The 15,176-nt window shown below is 51.4% G+C and overlaps 1 protein-coding gene across 4 annotated transcripts in view; it reads right to left on the reverse strand.

The window, feature by feature from the left end:
- The window catches only part of Pan (transcription factor pangolin), a 229,668-nt gene that overhangs the window by 194,697 nt on the left and 19,795 nt on the right, over positions 1–15,176 (reverse strand). For all 4 annotated transcript variants that reach the window (XM_077685778.1, XM_077685754.1, XM_077685764.1 and 1 more), the window contains one exon: positions 2,656–2,744. In XM_077685778.1, coding sequence (XP_077541904.1) covers positions 2,656–2,744 — 89 coding nt within the window. The remainder of the gene's footprint in view (positions 1–2,655; positions 2,745–15,176) is intronic.

Genomic DNA, 15,176 nt, shown 5'->3' on the forward strand with positions numbered 1-15,176 from the left:
CGTGTGCAGGGCGGCCAACCGGATAGTTCCCTGGTTAACCTTTGGACGCGCCGGCTGAAAGGAGCACCCCCGTAGCAGTTCCGCAAGCCGCAGTCTTTGTGGTCTTGCCGTCATCGTACCGATAAAAAAGAAAGAACCCGCAGGTGCGGAAATCGGACCTCGTGCACAGCCGGTGAATGACGCAACGATCACTGTGACTGGGAATATAACATAAACCTGGCTCCAGAATTGACAGAGCGAGAGGGAAGATCATCTCCATGCGTATTCGCCAAGAAGTCCCTTCAAACTAAATCAGTAACCGCTTTAGGGGTTGGTGAACCGAAGAAGGGCGAAAAGTATTTCCTCCGCCGTGGAGGACGTTATGTGGCGTGGTGCATTGGAGCTACGCGCTTTCTCGAGGATATCTACTAGTTTTGAATTTTCCAGAACAAATCTGCGATGGAAAGAAAGCTTCAGGATTATTTGCAGCGAAGTTTTCAGTGTAAACGAGACGCTGCAGCGACAACACCGAAGGCAACAGAGAACGAACACTGCCACCCCAGCTGTTTCCAACTCTGCATGACCGCATTAGGCTACGCGCAAGCACGAAACACGACTGAACATATAGCACCTTTTTTACCTGTGGAACAGGAAAAGCCCGCAGCGCGGCCTGGAACGCCACAGTGTTGGGCCATAAAGAGGGCGCAACAACGACCGCGAATTGCTACCAATAAACTCATCCAACGACGCCAGTGCGCGCCATACACGACTGCGCAACAGCTTTGGCGGACGGCAAAAGTGTGTGTGTGCGAGGGGGGCTTGGAGAACGACCACGGGGGTACCGGCTCCTCTGCAAACTGGACCGTACGGCGCAAGGTGCTGTGAAAACGCTGTACGAAGAAGGTGCACACCCTCAGAATGCAGCCGGCTTCCCGTCGAAAACGTGAACTGGAAACTTACTAAGATCGGATCATTGGAAACAACAGTTGTACAGCTGTGCTTTACCTGGTGTTCACATTATCGCCCAGGGCAAAGCAGTTGATGGGGTCCCCTTCTACATTCGTTTTCCTACCGAACATTGGCACATTATTTAGCGAAGTGTGGCAAAGAGACCGTCAAACGCACTGCTGAGAGAGGACTGCTTTAGGCCACGCTTCCCCCCTTTGCCTGTTGCGGCAAAACTGCCACACGCGGTGCCCGATCCCCGCAGAACCGCGCTCGCAGGGCAATCTGCGCGGTGTATCTGGCGCCTCGAAGTGACTCAACATCGTGCTCAGCGGCGCCTACCCGCGCGGGCCCAGCAGGCGAGCGCGCTGCAACCAGCAGCCAGCCAGCTACTCGGCCCGAGAGGCGGCGCCGCGGCGGCGAAGATGGACGGCCGCCGCAGGAAGAGCCTCCCGGGAAAACGTATTTGACCAGCAGCGAGCCCAAACAAACCACGCCCTGCGCGGCCGACGAACATTCGGCCCCTCCGCAGAGGACCCCCTGCGGCCACCACCCTCCGGCGACCATGGACGGGGCACGGCGCGCACAAATTCCGGCTCGCACCGAGCTCGAGACTTCGAAACCGCACGCCCGCTCACTTGGCGACGCACGCCGCGTTCGGGCGAAATTGCTTCGGCCGCCACGACCTATCCGAGCCTCGGCGGGAGAATGAACAACGTCTACGCTGTCGACGTCACCGATGCTAATATTTGCGAGGAAATTCACTAGGGAAAGAAACAGTGCCACTTATAACGCACCACGTGGCTGTATTCGGCACTCAGCTGGGAAGACAGTCATTGAGTAGAAGACGACAAAATTACCAAACGAGTCGCCTCCGAACTACACACGCTCATCTGAACAGGATTAACACTGACCAACAATACGTGTCTAAAGCAACTGAGTAGGCGGTCATCGGGACGGCTGAAATGCGTTCTAAACCCTATCATTTTTTTCTGCGTCACGGGGAGTAAGGGGCACGCTGAAGCCAAATAAGTAAAAAAACAACGCTTTCAAAACCCCCCTTTTTTTTTTTTCAATTTCAACCAGAGCTCGGTTGCGCTATAAGTAATAGCAAAGCATTTCTGTGCATTCAGACGAATGTTTTTTTTTTTTTTGTTTCTCTCTCATGCGAAAACGATAAATGCAGTAAAAACATCGTCAATTGGAGGTTTTTCGGAATGCAAGAAAAGCAGAAAGGATCACATACTTCCTCGGATCTAGCAGTTGTATTTCAAGAAAAGAATTCTGGAGCTGCTGTTGTGTATATGTTGTGTTAATGGTTATAAGATGTATGAAATATTAACGTCGATTCCAAGCGCCGCTGAAAACATTCGTCACACAAGCGATAAGCCCAAATAAGCAGTCGTCTCGAGCCCGAATGGCAGCGCAAACTAGGAATTGCAGGGTACACACAAGGCACGAAACCATGAAAGGGCAAAAGCAGCAGCCCCAAGGAGCCCTCGTCTGATAAATGGCACCCGAGACGTGGGCACGCCAGTTAGTCTCGGCGGTGAGCAACGCTGGCGCCTGAGGCAGACCCGCCCCAGTTGTGACGTCACTGGCGGACACGGGGTTGCCCGAGGCGCAAACGCGGTCGTCACCTTCTCTCTCTCCCGGCAACAGGTGCCCCTCGGTCGCAAACTGCCCCGCACGAGGTAAACAGGCGCGCTGTAAAAACGTGCCCTGACTCACCATTGAGACGGCGGCGCCCAGGGCTCCGTTGTGGTACGGAGGAACGACATATCCAAAGGGCCCCGGAATGGGTTCGAACGAAGACTTTCCTGGAAAATGAAAAGCACAGGCGTCAGCGCGCTACGCTGCACAGCGATAAGCGGGCTTTGCACAACTGTCCTGCCCTGTTTACGAGTGGCCGAGCCAGGACGGTTACTGGGACTACTGGGATTATTGTCGGCAGACAAAAATCGGGTGAGGCCTTTCCGTAGCCGCGGCACTGAAGATACGGCCCCCGCCAGGGATTTATACACCCTCCAAAATCTAAATTCTGGATAAACCCCTGGTCCACGGTACGGCAACAGCGCTTATTGGGAGAGACATGTAGAGCTACTGTCCCCGCCATTAACCATCCCACAAGATAACCATATATAGAGAGTTTTGGTATAGCGGAAAGCACCACTTTAGCGCACCCATAGCGTTAGCGGGCACGCTAACCGTCGCGTAACGAGGCGCTATCCGTTTGCGATTGCGGCGCGCAAACGTGAACGCCAAAGCTAAAAAGCTATACTAAAACTCTCTAATCATTCATTTCTGCGGTAACTCATAGCGGTGCTTAGTTGCTGCGCTTACATAGGCATCGTACGGACTCGACATAGCGAGGCGCTCATGCGTGAATGGGTGGAGCGCATTGCCCGCAGCTACTTATGCGCGGTCGTTGTTTTGCAGGGCATTTGTGTTATTCGGTGAAAAATGCTCGAACACAAAAAACGCACATTCGCACACTGAAGGAGGTGCGCGTTTTTAACACGACCCCCTTACTGACAGCGCGCCGGCCCACTTAGAGCACACGATGATGATGCGATGCACAGAGTGCCTCAGTATAATGTGCTGTTGGGCTAGTTGGTGCATTATGTATCACGAAACTTGCGCTAAATGGACATACAGACAGACGAAGGAAGACATAGAGACAGACGAATGCGCATCGTCCGTCTTCCTTCGGCTGTCTGTATGTATGTCCATTTGGCGCAAGTTCCGTGATACACAGAGTGCCATTGGCGTGGGAACACCACAGCGCAGTAATGCGTACAGGCGAATGTGTGTGGTCGCCTCACGATCTATGTAGTGACCAAGATGGTAGTGACTAGGTAAATATTTAGCGCAGCGCCAGCTATTGCTATTCCAACGAATCCTCACTCGCCTCACAGAACGTTATCCGGACGCCTTTTCGAGCGCAGTGCCATCACCACAACCCCTCTTAAACCATACCATGGTTGCACACAGCAAGTGATAATCGTGAGACCACGCGAGTCACGGGCATCATAGATGCATCGCTCATTGCTCAAAAAAGAGCGGTACGAAAACTTCTATGAACAAAGCCCAAGGCCGGTGCCAAATATTCGGAAAGGCATCAAGTCCCTTACCAGGGCATTGACAGCCTCCCCCCCGTTCACTTACGTTAATTTTTCCCGTGGGATAATCACGTATGCCTGCCTCCAGGGAAACATTTGCCAGCGTGTATCATCATCGGCGGATGAGCCAAGCCTAGCTCAGACGAGAAGCGACCGACAGCCACCCAGATGAGAAGTGAAACGCCGTTGTCTCTCGCGAGGTACAGAAATGTGTCAGGAACGCAGTGGTCGTCATGTTTTTACCAAATTTCTTTTGCGCAAGAATTATAAAGGCCCAACCACATGCACGCGTAAAACCGACGTACTCGTGCGACGACGTAAACCGGCGTAAACGCGTATGAACCAGCGTACTCCGGCGTACGACGAATACACTGCTACGGGCTTGTTGCGCCCAAGTGAGAGCCAGCCAGACATCGACGCAAACATTCGGGCGCACGGTGTTGGCGTCGGCCTCTGGCGGTCAGGTAGCATAACAAGAAAGCTAATTGATAAATAAGCTAACTGCACTATTAAATATGTGACAAAACGAAGTAATATGTAAAATACGGAGAGCAGACAACGAGAGAAAACACGCGAATAAACGAGCAACTATGGGAGCAAGGGAGTTTACGCCAAATGTAGCCGAGGGTTTTGCGCCTGCCAAGTAAGCATACTACTACTTCTCAACGTTTTTCAATGTCCCAATTAACTGGTTCAGTTGTTTCTGTATTAAATACACGCACTTTTGGGAGAATAAGCATTATTTCCTTTATTTCAGTTAAAATGTAGTTGAACTGTTCGCCAAAAAGCTGAGTCCGGGGTAGTCTAGTCACAACGCGCGGCGCATTGGTGTACGCTGCGATTACGCGCGCGTTGCGGTGTTTATGTTGTTTGGGCCTTAAGAATAACGCACAGCCTTAAAATACACGGGACGCTAGGTTGTGGAACACTTAAGACGTAAAATACACGCAGAAAAAGGAGGAAGAGAAACCCAAAAAACCGGGAGACTTGGGCTCGCTGCAAAAGAGATGTGTCAATCGCGTCATACCACTGTGCCACCTCCACTACATAGCGGCGACGCGGTGAATGTATGTTATAACGTGTTACAACCATCACAACCCGCCTTGCATAAAAAACGTTCAGCGGCAGCGCGCAAGCGTTGAACAAACGGCTATACTGACATAGCACGATGTTAGCATCCGCCATCCTTGACAGCTTCTTGGGACATAAAAATACCTGTGCAAGGTTTTCACTAGAAGCAGGTGCTATAAACACAGCACACGCTGTGTCATTGCTGCCAACACTACCTATGTTTCACAGGTAGTGTTCATTGCTTACCGGACGCAGCACCGTGTAATTTTCGACTGGGCACGCCAAGGGTAGCACAGTTCATCCTCTTTCTTGGGGATCGCTCAGCATCGGGGAGAGACTGCTTTACGAACAGGTTGGCTGAATGCCGGAATCGAAGAAATGGGACCGGAGGAAGCGCAAACGAATGCAATACGTCGACGTCTCCAGCTCCGCGTTCGTTCGGCGCCTTGCCCGTACATACAGACCCAGAGGAAGCGCAAATGAGCGAAATACATGCACAGCCTCGCTTCTGGGACACGGTTCTAGACCTTACGGTTCGCCTTCTTTTGGGGCCGATGTATATCGATGCCGTGGGTATGTCTGTTCGCTCAGGCAGGTATAATTTACAAAAAAAAAAAAAAAAAACTTGAGACGGCCACTAACCGTTTTTTTTTTTTTTCCTTCTTTTTGCTCAATAAATGTCTTAGCGACCTACCTACCTTCTCTACGACAACAAACTACACTGTTGCAGTCGCAAAACTTGCAACCCTATTTTCCCACGCCAGCTGGTTGAGCACTCAATGTCGTTCGACGGGAACAACACGTCAGAACGCGTTTCTCTGCGACTTTCGGCACCGACGCCCCGACCACATATGCGCCCGAAAGAGAAGGTCTGAACTCCTCCTCGCGCAGAAGAGGCACAAGTGTGGGGAGCGGGTAAGTGGGATCGCCGGTGTAAAGTCGGTGTAAAGAGGGTAAGTGGGATCCCGGTGTAAGTGGGGTCCCCCAGTCGGCGAGGAGAGGCATACAAACTTTTGCTCGGCATCATCCCGAGGTAAGGCATTACAGGGCGAACCAGCTTCGCTACGGGGCAGCCGGAGAGAAGCTGAATGCGAGGCTCGGTGCCAGCCGAAGGCCAAATTCGACCAACGAGAGCGCACAACGTCGGCGTACGTCCGCAGCAGCGCGCAAGAGGCTTCCCCCTCGGGCCTCTGCTGCTGCTGCTGCTGCTGGCCTTCCATCCATCACGCAGACGGCCACAGGTGCGGCCGATGCTAATCCAATACGACCGGGGTCGGCCAGCCACGCCACCGCGCACGCGGGAAATCCGGCACTCTCGAACGAGGCACAACGGACCGGGCTCCAGATCGGTACCGCGGAGAAGAAACTGCTTCGCATGCGCTGTGGGCCGCCCGCAAGGTGTCAACGCGAAGCAGCGAATAATGTCGGCGGCCATGCCAGTGTGGGCGCTGCAGCCGCGTTCTCCCGGCTGCGGATGCAGCCTCGGTTTGCGCCGAGCAAGGCCCGCTCAACGAGGCTGCGAGAGGGGCTCCCTTCGGCAGGCGGAGCCGGGGAGCGAGCCGCAGAGAGAGACGCGTTAGGGCCGACCAAAATCGCATTACCTTTATAAAAACAAATGCCCCGGCTGCGTCAAGGAACAGCGAGGAGGGGGGCGATCCGCGCAGGCTGCAGTCACGCAGGCCACCTCTGAACTCGGCCGCGATAAAGAGCATCTTGAGGCTCGCCTGCGCTCCTCCGGCTGCCCTCTTGCCACCCCCCTCCCGAAACACTGCCGCAACTGTCTTCAACCGGCCGGAGGGATCCCCCTCGCACACCCGGCGCGCTCCTCGCCTTTTGTTCCCCGGGGTGCGCTGCACGGCGCCCATCCGATATCTCCGACCGAAGGGAATTCCGCTCCTCGCACAGGCACGCCATGCTGATGCTGCCGACACACACAGGGGCGCGGGCTCTCTTCTTTTATTACCCCAATGGCTAAACCAAAAATGCCTCGATACTCCGCGAACTGGGAGACACGAAGGTCGAGCGCGACGACACCAAACACGGGCCGACACTGGACTTAAAAAGAAAAGAGAAAAAAAAAAACTGCGCGCGAGCGCAAGTTTCTTTGCCTATGCAGACTTCCGGAAGGTCGGAGGAGCAACACAGTTTGGAAGAGCGGTATAATTGCTAGCTAGCAGAATTACATGCGTACTCAATATTCAAAAACACAAGGCAAATTTCTACTACCAACCTTCGTTTCGTTTTCGGGCCATTTGGGCGCGGCAGAATGGCACAAGGCAAATTTCTACTACCAACCTTCGTTTCGTTTTCGGGCCATTTGGGCGCGGCAGAATGGTACGATGTGTCAAGATCGTCCGAACGGTGCGATGTGTCAAGATGCCGACCAGAGCGAGCATGATTCGCGACTCCGATGGCGAAATGCGCTGCCATTACATCCCGCCTAGACGCAGGCATAAAATGCGTACTGAGTGCACGCAAGCAGCAGCGAAAGAGTTGCCGAGCCTGGCGAGCGCTGGAGAAAGCAGAGCCGCAGGTGCGGCAGCCGGCCCGTCGCGCTTCCCTCAAATCCCGGTGTCTGCTGGAGGAACGTCTCGTGCGGAGCCCCCCAGCCAGCCTAAACAAACAGCCCGCGACTGCTTGCTGCCATCTCCACCAAGGAGGCTTGATGAACCCGCTTGTCCCCGGCCACCGTGCCGGGGGTCACACACCAGCATCCACAGCTGAGGCGGTGCGCCAGGTTCGGACGACGGCCGCGAGGATAGCGCTTCGCTGCGCCTTCGGCAGGTCATACCGGGGTTCCATTAAGCGCCTGCTAAACGTCACTCCTCTTTAGGGATAGCCATGTCAGCACTACAGGAGGTTGAAAGTATTCCTAGAACCCCGGTCGGGTACCTCAGCAATCTCCAAACATGACGCATGGGTGGAACTACAATTACGCTTTTACTGTCACCGGGGGGTACGCTTCACCTTCGCGCGTACCGAAAGGTCTTGTTATTGTTGTTATTTAGTTATTTGTTTGTTCTTGAAAAAAAAAATGGGGAAAATTTCTTGTACTGAACGCGGCGCCCTACTTGGGAGTTGTCCTATCAAGCGTAGCATTCATCCTTGAACCATCGCCACCGCGATTTCTTTTCGCGCGGCCGGGCGGAGTTGACCGGATCTGTGCGGATTAAACCAGCCGAACGCAGCTGTACATTTTGTTTTTGTTTTGTTTGTGCGACGCTCGCGACAACACCAGGCAGAATAGTTTTCTTTATATTTTGCGTTTGCTCGGCTAATCTCACCTGTCCTCGGCGCCGTTTCCTTTTACCGTTTTGTTTTTCATTTATTTCCCTAAGAACCAAACACGACATAAATTTAAATTAAAAGAGCCCAGCAACTCTAGTTAATGTACTGGTGTTTTGCCTAAAATCTGCCGAAGGCTTAGCCACCTGTGCGCTAAGACTAGTAGCAGGTTTCAAAAGTTTTACTATTTGTACTTCGCCTTCATGCGCAGTGATAGATGGCGATAGTGGTTTTTGGCACCACGAAAACCCATGAAGCATGAAAAACGGGGACGAAGATTCGGTCTGACTTCGCCCCCCTCACACTGTCAACACCGTAAGTAATAGAAATCTGCAATTGTGTGGGTATGTATTCCTTTGCTGCAAAAACAGCAGCAAATACCTCTCAAATGGAACACCTCGCGGCAACGCACACAGGAAGAGCCACAATGCAAGACCGCAATGTTAGGATTGCTCTACTACTTGGAACATTATGGTAACGCCGCTACAACGACACATGCACCAGTTTACAATCAAGTTCGACGCATCGCACGAGCCAGTCATGAACATGAAGTATGGCCAAAACGCGACGACGAAGTCCCTGACGCGTCCCCTAATCTTCAACTGCCAGCCCACGCGGTATGCACCACTAATACAACAGGGCTAGAAATGACCGCCTTCACCGTCCGCACAACACACACGGAAACTGCTGAGGAAGTGGCTAGCGATGAAGCCATCACGGTGCATACGAATTTGCAAGCAGCATGCCGCAATTACCGGGGAAGCATCGCCAAAACAGCCGCCGCCGATCCCCCCCCCCCCCCCCCCCCCCCCCCCCGCTCAGCTACCCAACATACAAATCGTCTGGATACCTGGACCGTGGCCTCCGCGATCGGCTACCGGCGGCGCGCCGTTGCTCGGCGCGCCGCCGGCACCAAATCGCGGAGGCCACGCCTGGACACACATCCCTCACCGGTAATGAGGCGGCCCATTCTGTGCCCGCGCATTTACACTCGGTAAAATGCTTATCTGTAACAGCGATTTCAACTTCAATTAGTTACATCTGAAAAACTGCCAAAACATTGTTTACAAACATGTTGGAGGCAAAAGGGGCGGGCTTAGGCTTCAGAAAGCCGCAGTAGTTTTCGTCAAACCCCGCTCGGACGAGGCAGGATAAGGCTGCATGAATGCCGTGTTATAGACAAGCGCTCTGCCGACTGTACTACACCGGGACAAGCATCGCCTGCTGCTCCCAAGACGGGAACCTCTGGTTTAAGTATCAAGACATCCTTTCTTACTACCGCCAAATCAGAACAATACTCCCGGCTCCACACAGTTATTGAGACTATAAGGTACCAGCCTCCGAAGACTACAACTCCTGTCCTCATCGCACCCATCTACCCCAGCCTATCTTTACCTGGCCGCTTACAATTTCTGTCCCTAACCCTATACCATCAGGTATGGCACTGCCGCAAACCCATGACCTACACCCCAAACCTTCTCCCTCTTACGGGCAGTGGGTTGCCTGCCTAAGCAGTTCAGGCCCTGGGACCCGCGCATAGTGGTGAAGAGGGCCTGGACTGCCAGCCAAGGACAGGGCATCCCGCACCTGTAGCTTGTTTTCGTTTAGTACAGTGAGTACTGTCTCCAATGGGTTAGACCGTCTTACGGCTTAAAGGGACAGAAACCGATTTTTGTCGAGTATATATTATCTATCCCAAATGAAAGGGCATCACTTAAAGCTCCTTAACGAGAAGCGGTTTCGCTGATAACGCCCTAGAACTTTTTAAATCTACGAGCCGTATGTGTCCTCCCAGAAATAATGCTGGCAACCATGACATACTGTAGCGCGGCAACGTACTTTTGTCTGTATGCGAAATGAAAAGCGATATTTAAAAACTTGTGCCCAGCTAAAACAAACATGATAATTGTAGGCTTTCGTATTCCTTTAGGAGTTTTTTTTTTTTTTATTTCACCAGTCTATTTTGCACGAAGGCGCCATCTGTTGGGATGGACGACAGGTAGAATCTGGATTCACGCTGTGGAGGTGGGAAGTTCGATTCTCTTCGGGCGCGACGTTTTTTTTTATTTTTATGAAGCTGCCGTTGGCGTATTTGGAAACTGAAATCAAATATTTTGGCAGAACAAACGCCCCTGACTCGGGCAGAATTGTCAAAGCTCCTTCACTGGGTCTGTTTACTGAACGCTGCCGTTGATTCTGGGCATGGAGGCTCAGTTAGCCACACTGAGAGCAATCCAGCGGCGGTGGGCTGCGCGTCTTAAAAATTTTCGAAATAATGTTTAGAAATACATATACAATTTAATTACCTTGTACAAATACTTGTGTTGAAAGGTTTTCAATGCGTAAATAAACGTTTCAGCAGTTACAGTAGCTGCTAGGTTTGCAGGTCACGTCACCGGGACCCATATTGTAGTGTCAAGTTTCGACACTACGAACCGCCACCCTTACGATTTCAGGAAGTTTGCTGCCAAATTAAAATAATTTCCACCAACTTGTTTATAAATTGCTTGTGGTTACCGGGCTATATAAAATGCTGGCTTTCATATGAGCTAGAGAACATATACGCGACAAAAATCGGTTGTCCGTCCTTTTAACGTCAGGTACCATTCAAGTTGAGCCGCACAACGTGCCAAGCAAGGTCTACTCATTGTAGGTCGAGACGACGTTAGACCTCAAAGCGCGATGTTGGGGATAACGTCAGGGTCGCCCTCCCTCTGTTGAGCATCAACCTCTGTTGAGCATCAACCTCTGTTGAGCATCAACCTCTGTTGAGCATCAACCAGAGCATCACCAGCTCTGTCGCTGGTGAACTTCCGCGGCCATCCCCAGGTGTTCTCACGCGCTGACCTCAGGAGCGGCTCCAGAGCCTCCCGTCTATTTTTCTTGCAATTGCGAGTGTGTGTAGGTGTGTGTTTGGAACACTTCGAGCCAACCAACTAGATATATTAAATTTAAATTTGAGTTGCACGCACCGAAGCTACTCTTGGGCTATTAGGCGCACCGCAATGGAGGACTCCGGATTAATTTAGACCATCTGTAAGTATCCCACGTGCGCGAAATCTCGACACACGGGCGTTGTCCGTTTTCCGCCCCGGCCCGTAATGGAACAAGCAACCTCGTGCTCAGTACCAATGAGCAGCCCGTGCTTGACAGGACAGCTTCCGCTAGGAGGAGAGGAGCCGCGACGTTATAGTGATGGTACATGATGGCAACAGGCGAAAGCGTAGCTTAGCAAAAAAAAAAGTGCAGTATCCCTAAGCATATTCTTATGAGATTAGAACGCGAAAGCGTTTCTGTTGGTTATGTTCGTCGACGTCTTTTGCCGATGTCGACGCTAAGCCTACAACCTCCACATCGGATTCACTGAAGAATGACTAACACGCTGTTGCGACACTGCTTTCACAAAAGCTGAACGTCAACTGAGACTGGTGTCCAGTTGTATACGTCGGTGGCCACGTACTGTGTTTTATTTATGATTCACGGGATACGGAACTAGTCGCCGCCAATGGGAATTGAGTGCGCGTCGAGAGTTGCAGTGGCAGGTGTTTGCGCCGGCGTCAGTTCTGGTGGAGAGGTCACGTGCTTTCCGGACACGGCTTTTGAGGACGGCAGCTTTCGCCAAGATAGCCGAGCCGTGCATTCGCGCTTAAAAAATGGCAGTTAACCATTTACTGAAAAATTATCCGAGTGCATGAACATTCCGAGAGGGCGAGTCAGGATTCAAACAAGTCGCCATTAAAATGGCGCGTGGAACGCGCATCAATCAAATCCGTCTGCGCCAGGTGGTACGAATACCGCTTCCAGTTCGATACCCGGAACATGGCCAATGCGCTCATTTTTCGCGTGTTCTGAAGGCGCATCTGAGGTTGGGTGGGGAACTCACTGCTAAATGCACTTTATGCTTAATATATTTTTTTTAAGTCCATTTATGTGTGAAAACAAAGGCAGTACCAAAATAACGGCAACAAAACGCTCGTGGGGAGGCAGCGGACGTGAAGATTGTGAAGTTGCAGGCGGTGAAGGGTCAAACTGCGGTGAAAACTGGATCCTGCGGGAGAATCTGAAAAGTCATTCGTAACTGAACGCAGGACGGTAAGATGGAAAGTACCCAGTGTGCATTGAAATGTTTTGAGTTTGAGGAGGCGTAAAGACATTCGTCTTTGTCACAACCCGTGGTCACAACGAAAACGTGGGACAAAAAGCCTTCGAAACCTCTTGCCTGCGTGCCCTGTGTGTTCGTAGAGTGCTCTCTGCTAAGTTATTCCTGTCAATTTATCTTACCCTCCGGTACCAGCTATGCAGAACCCTATGCACCTTGCGTGTCCCTGTGTTTACAACACGGCGGCAGGTAGAGCGGAGCACCTAAACGTTTTCTTCCATCTGTGTGGAGCAGTTTGCGTCTTATAGAAGTTTTTTTGCTCCAGCATCCTTAAACAGCTCCGGTTGTTTGTACGTTGCTATCGCGGTGAGCGAAGCTAACGTGGCATCGCTGACTACCCGAACAGAGCTCCTGCAGGCCGGCGTCGGATGCTGTGTGTGTGCTGTTGACGAGTTCGCTTTACGGTGCAAGGCGACGGTGCGCTCCTGCAGGTGGAATGTGCTTGCTATGTTCGAAATTAGTAATCACTAGCGACGACTCAACTCAGTGTGTGCGGTTAAAAGCCTTCTGTGTTTGCGCCAGAGTGAAGTGACATGCTGGTCGACCCCGCAAATCGCGTGAAGTGAGTGCGATGTTTACGGCGGACGGGCTGGAGGCAAAAGATCGCATTTTATTTTTGTGCCTCCGCCTCGCAGTGCAATCGTTACGTCGCGTGTGTTCGAAACGGATTTCTGGATTGTTTTCGAGTCGAATAAAATGTATACGTGAAACCCAGTCCTTTGGTTCTGCGCGTTATGTGCGATCGCCAAAACTAAGTAACCTCGGGGCTTCACGCTTCCACTATAGAGTGTGCTTATGTAGAAGAATATATCTATCATGTTGTGCACGTTTTACATTCAATACCAAGGGGAAAGCTTTTGATTCCGCTTGTTGGGTAGTCGTGTAAATTCCGGGTGCTCACTGCTCGTTCGGCCTCGAATACTAGGTTCAACAGATTACTAGTGGTGCCTCGAATACTAGGTTCAACAGATGGCGCCATAAGCGTGAGCGGGCTGGAAAGCAAAACTGACGAAACGCTGTACTAAAGCTCCCCGTGCGGTACCGACGTAGCGTGCCGCAAAAATTTAACGTTTAACGTACGCAAAGGCACAAAAGGCTATACTAAAACTCTCTATTACCTCATTTGTTTGCATTTGGACAGAAATTTCACTTAACGAACCGGCTCGGGAAGTTATTTGGTTGAACAGGAGCCGAATCGGAACAAAATTACGACACCCGAACCGAACAAGAGTGGGTTTTTTTTTTTTTTTCGGTTTAACGCCATGCTTGTAAGTCCATTATGGGTGCAAAAGCGCCCACTGGCATCTTTTCAGCCATTTATCTCAAATTTCAAGACAAATTCTTCGAATCTGCTTAGACGTAAAAAGCTCCCAACAATGATCAAAAAAAACCTAGGATAAAATCCATCATTACCTTCAAACTTTTTAAAATCATTCTTTGATAGCATCAAGAGAGATTTCCCTAGACTTCAGCCTGTTTTTCCGAGCAATTCGTATCCATCGTTCTTTGAAAAATCGTATAATTAAAGGTTATTCGCGCTCCACTGGTGGAAATGAAAATAAAACGTGTAAGCATAATAGTGGCAACTGATGCAACTGCTGTCTGTTCTCTGTCGACACTGCTGTCCACGGAGGACGAATTCCCTTCTCGGGCTCAACACTCTGAACGACGGAGAACTTTCGCGTACATTAATACACGCAGAGCGTAGTAAAACACCACTGCCGATTCTGCACAGTGCCCGACCCGACACCCGATGCGCCCGCCTGTCGTTCAGGCCTGCCAAGACAAGCTTCTGGGCAGACTCAACGAGCACGTCGAGCTGGTCCTGGGACTTCAGTCGGCCTTAATCGCCATTCCTAGAAGAGGATGGCTTTACGGAACGCCGACTAGGGCCCTACGCCTTGACTTTTCGCGGTGTCACTACCAGCATGTCACGACTGGTTTGTCCGTCGAGCATCTGTGTCATGGTCTGCATGAAGGGAGCCGTGTCAGAAGACCCCTCGATTCGGGGTCTTGTGTTCGGGCATCCCTCTCTCCCGCTTCCTTTCGCCTTATTTTTGCCTATGCTCTTTACACACCGAATCGATAAACTATAATGTAAACGCAAAAATTAGAACGGTGTCGGCTTATTAAAGCCAAAAATGACTAAATTTTGGGGGGAATGCAGGATATCATTCTTTTTAACGCCCCGAAAAATATTTCCGGCTACGCCACTGAAGCTTTCTAAGATCGCAGTAACCTGCTTATTTGTGCGATGAACAAAGTTTCGCCACTCTCGCCCGCCTCGAATCGCCTACTACGCCTGAGGCTTCTCTCCGACCGGCCGATTCACGCTACCCGAACAGACCGAAGGTACCTTTGAAACACTTCCTACACGGTAATCACTAGGACATCAGCGGGAAGCATGCCACCGCTATTGCTCAAACACACATAGCACGGCTTAAATACACGGGAATAAAAAAAAATGGCTGCGCATCTGCTCACGTCGCTGCAAATGTCATCGAAAGACAAGTCTTCGGTCGCTCTTGTCCCGTAACACCCCCTCCCCTCTCGTACTGCCCCTCGCGCTTTCCCCTCTCGCTCCTGCCATGATAAATGCAACGAAGGTCGGCTCA

Source organism: Haemaphysalis longicornis, unplaced genomic scaffold, assembly GCF_048455015.1.
Source record: "Haemaphysalis longicornis isolate Haplotype H1 unplaced genomic scaffold, Haemaphysalis longicornis Haplotype H1 scaffold_1, whole genome shotgun sequence".
NCBI classification, from domain to species: domain Eukaryota; kingdom Metazoa; phylum Arthropoda; class Arachnida; order Ixodida; family Ixodidae; genus Haemaphysalis; species Haemaphysalis longicornis.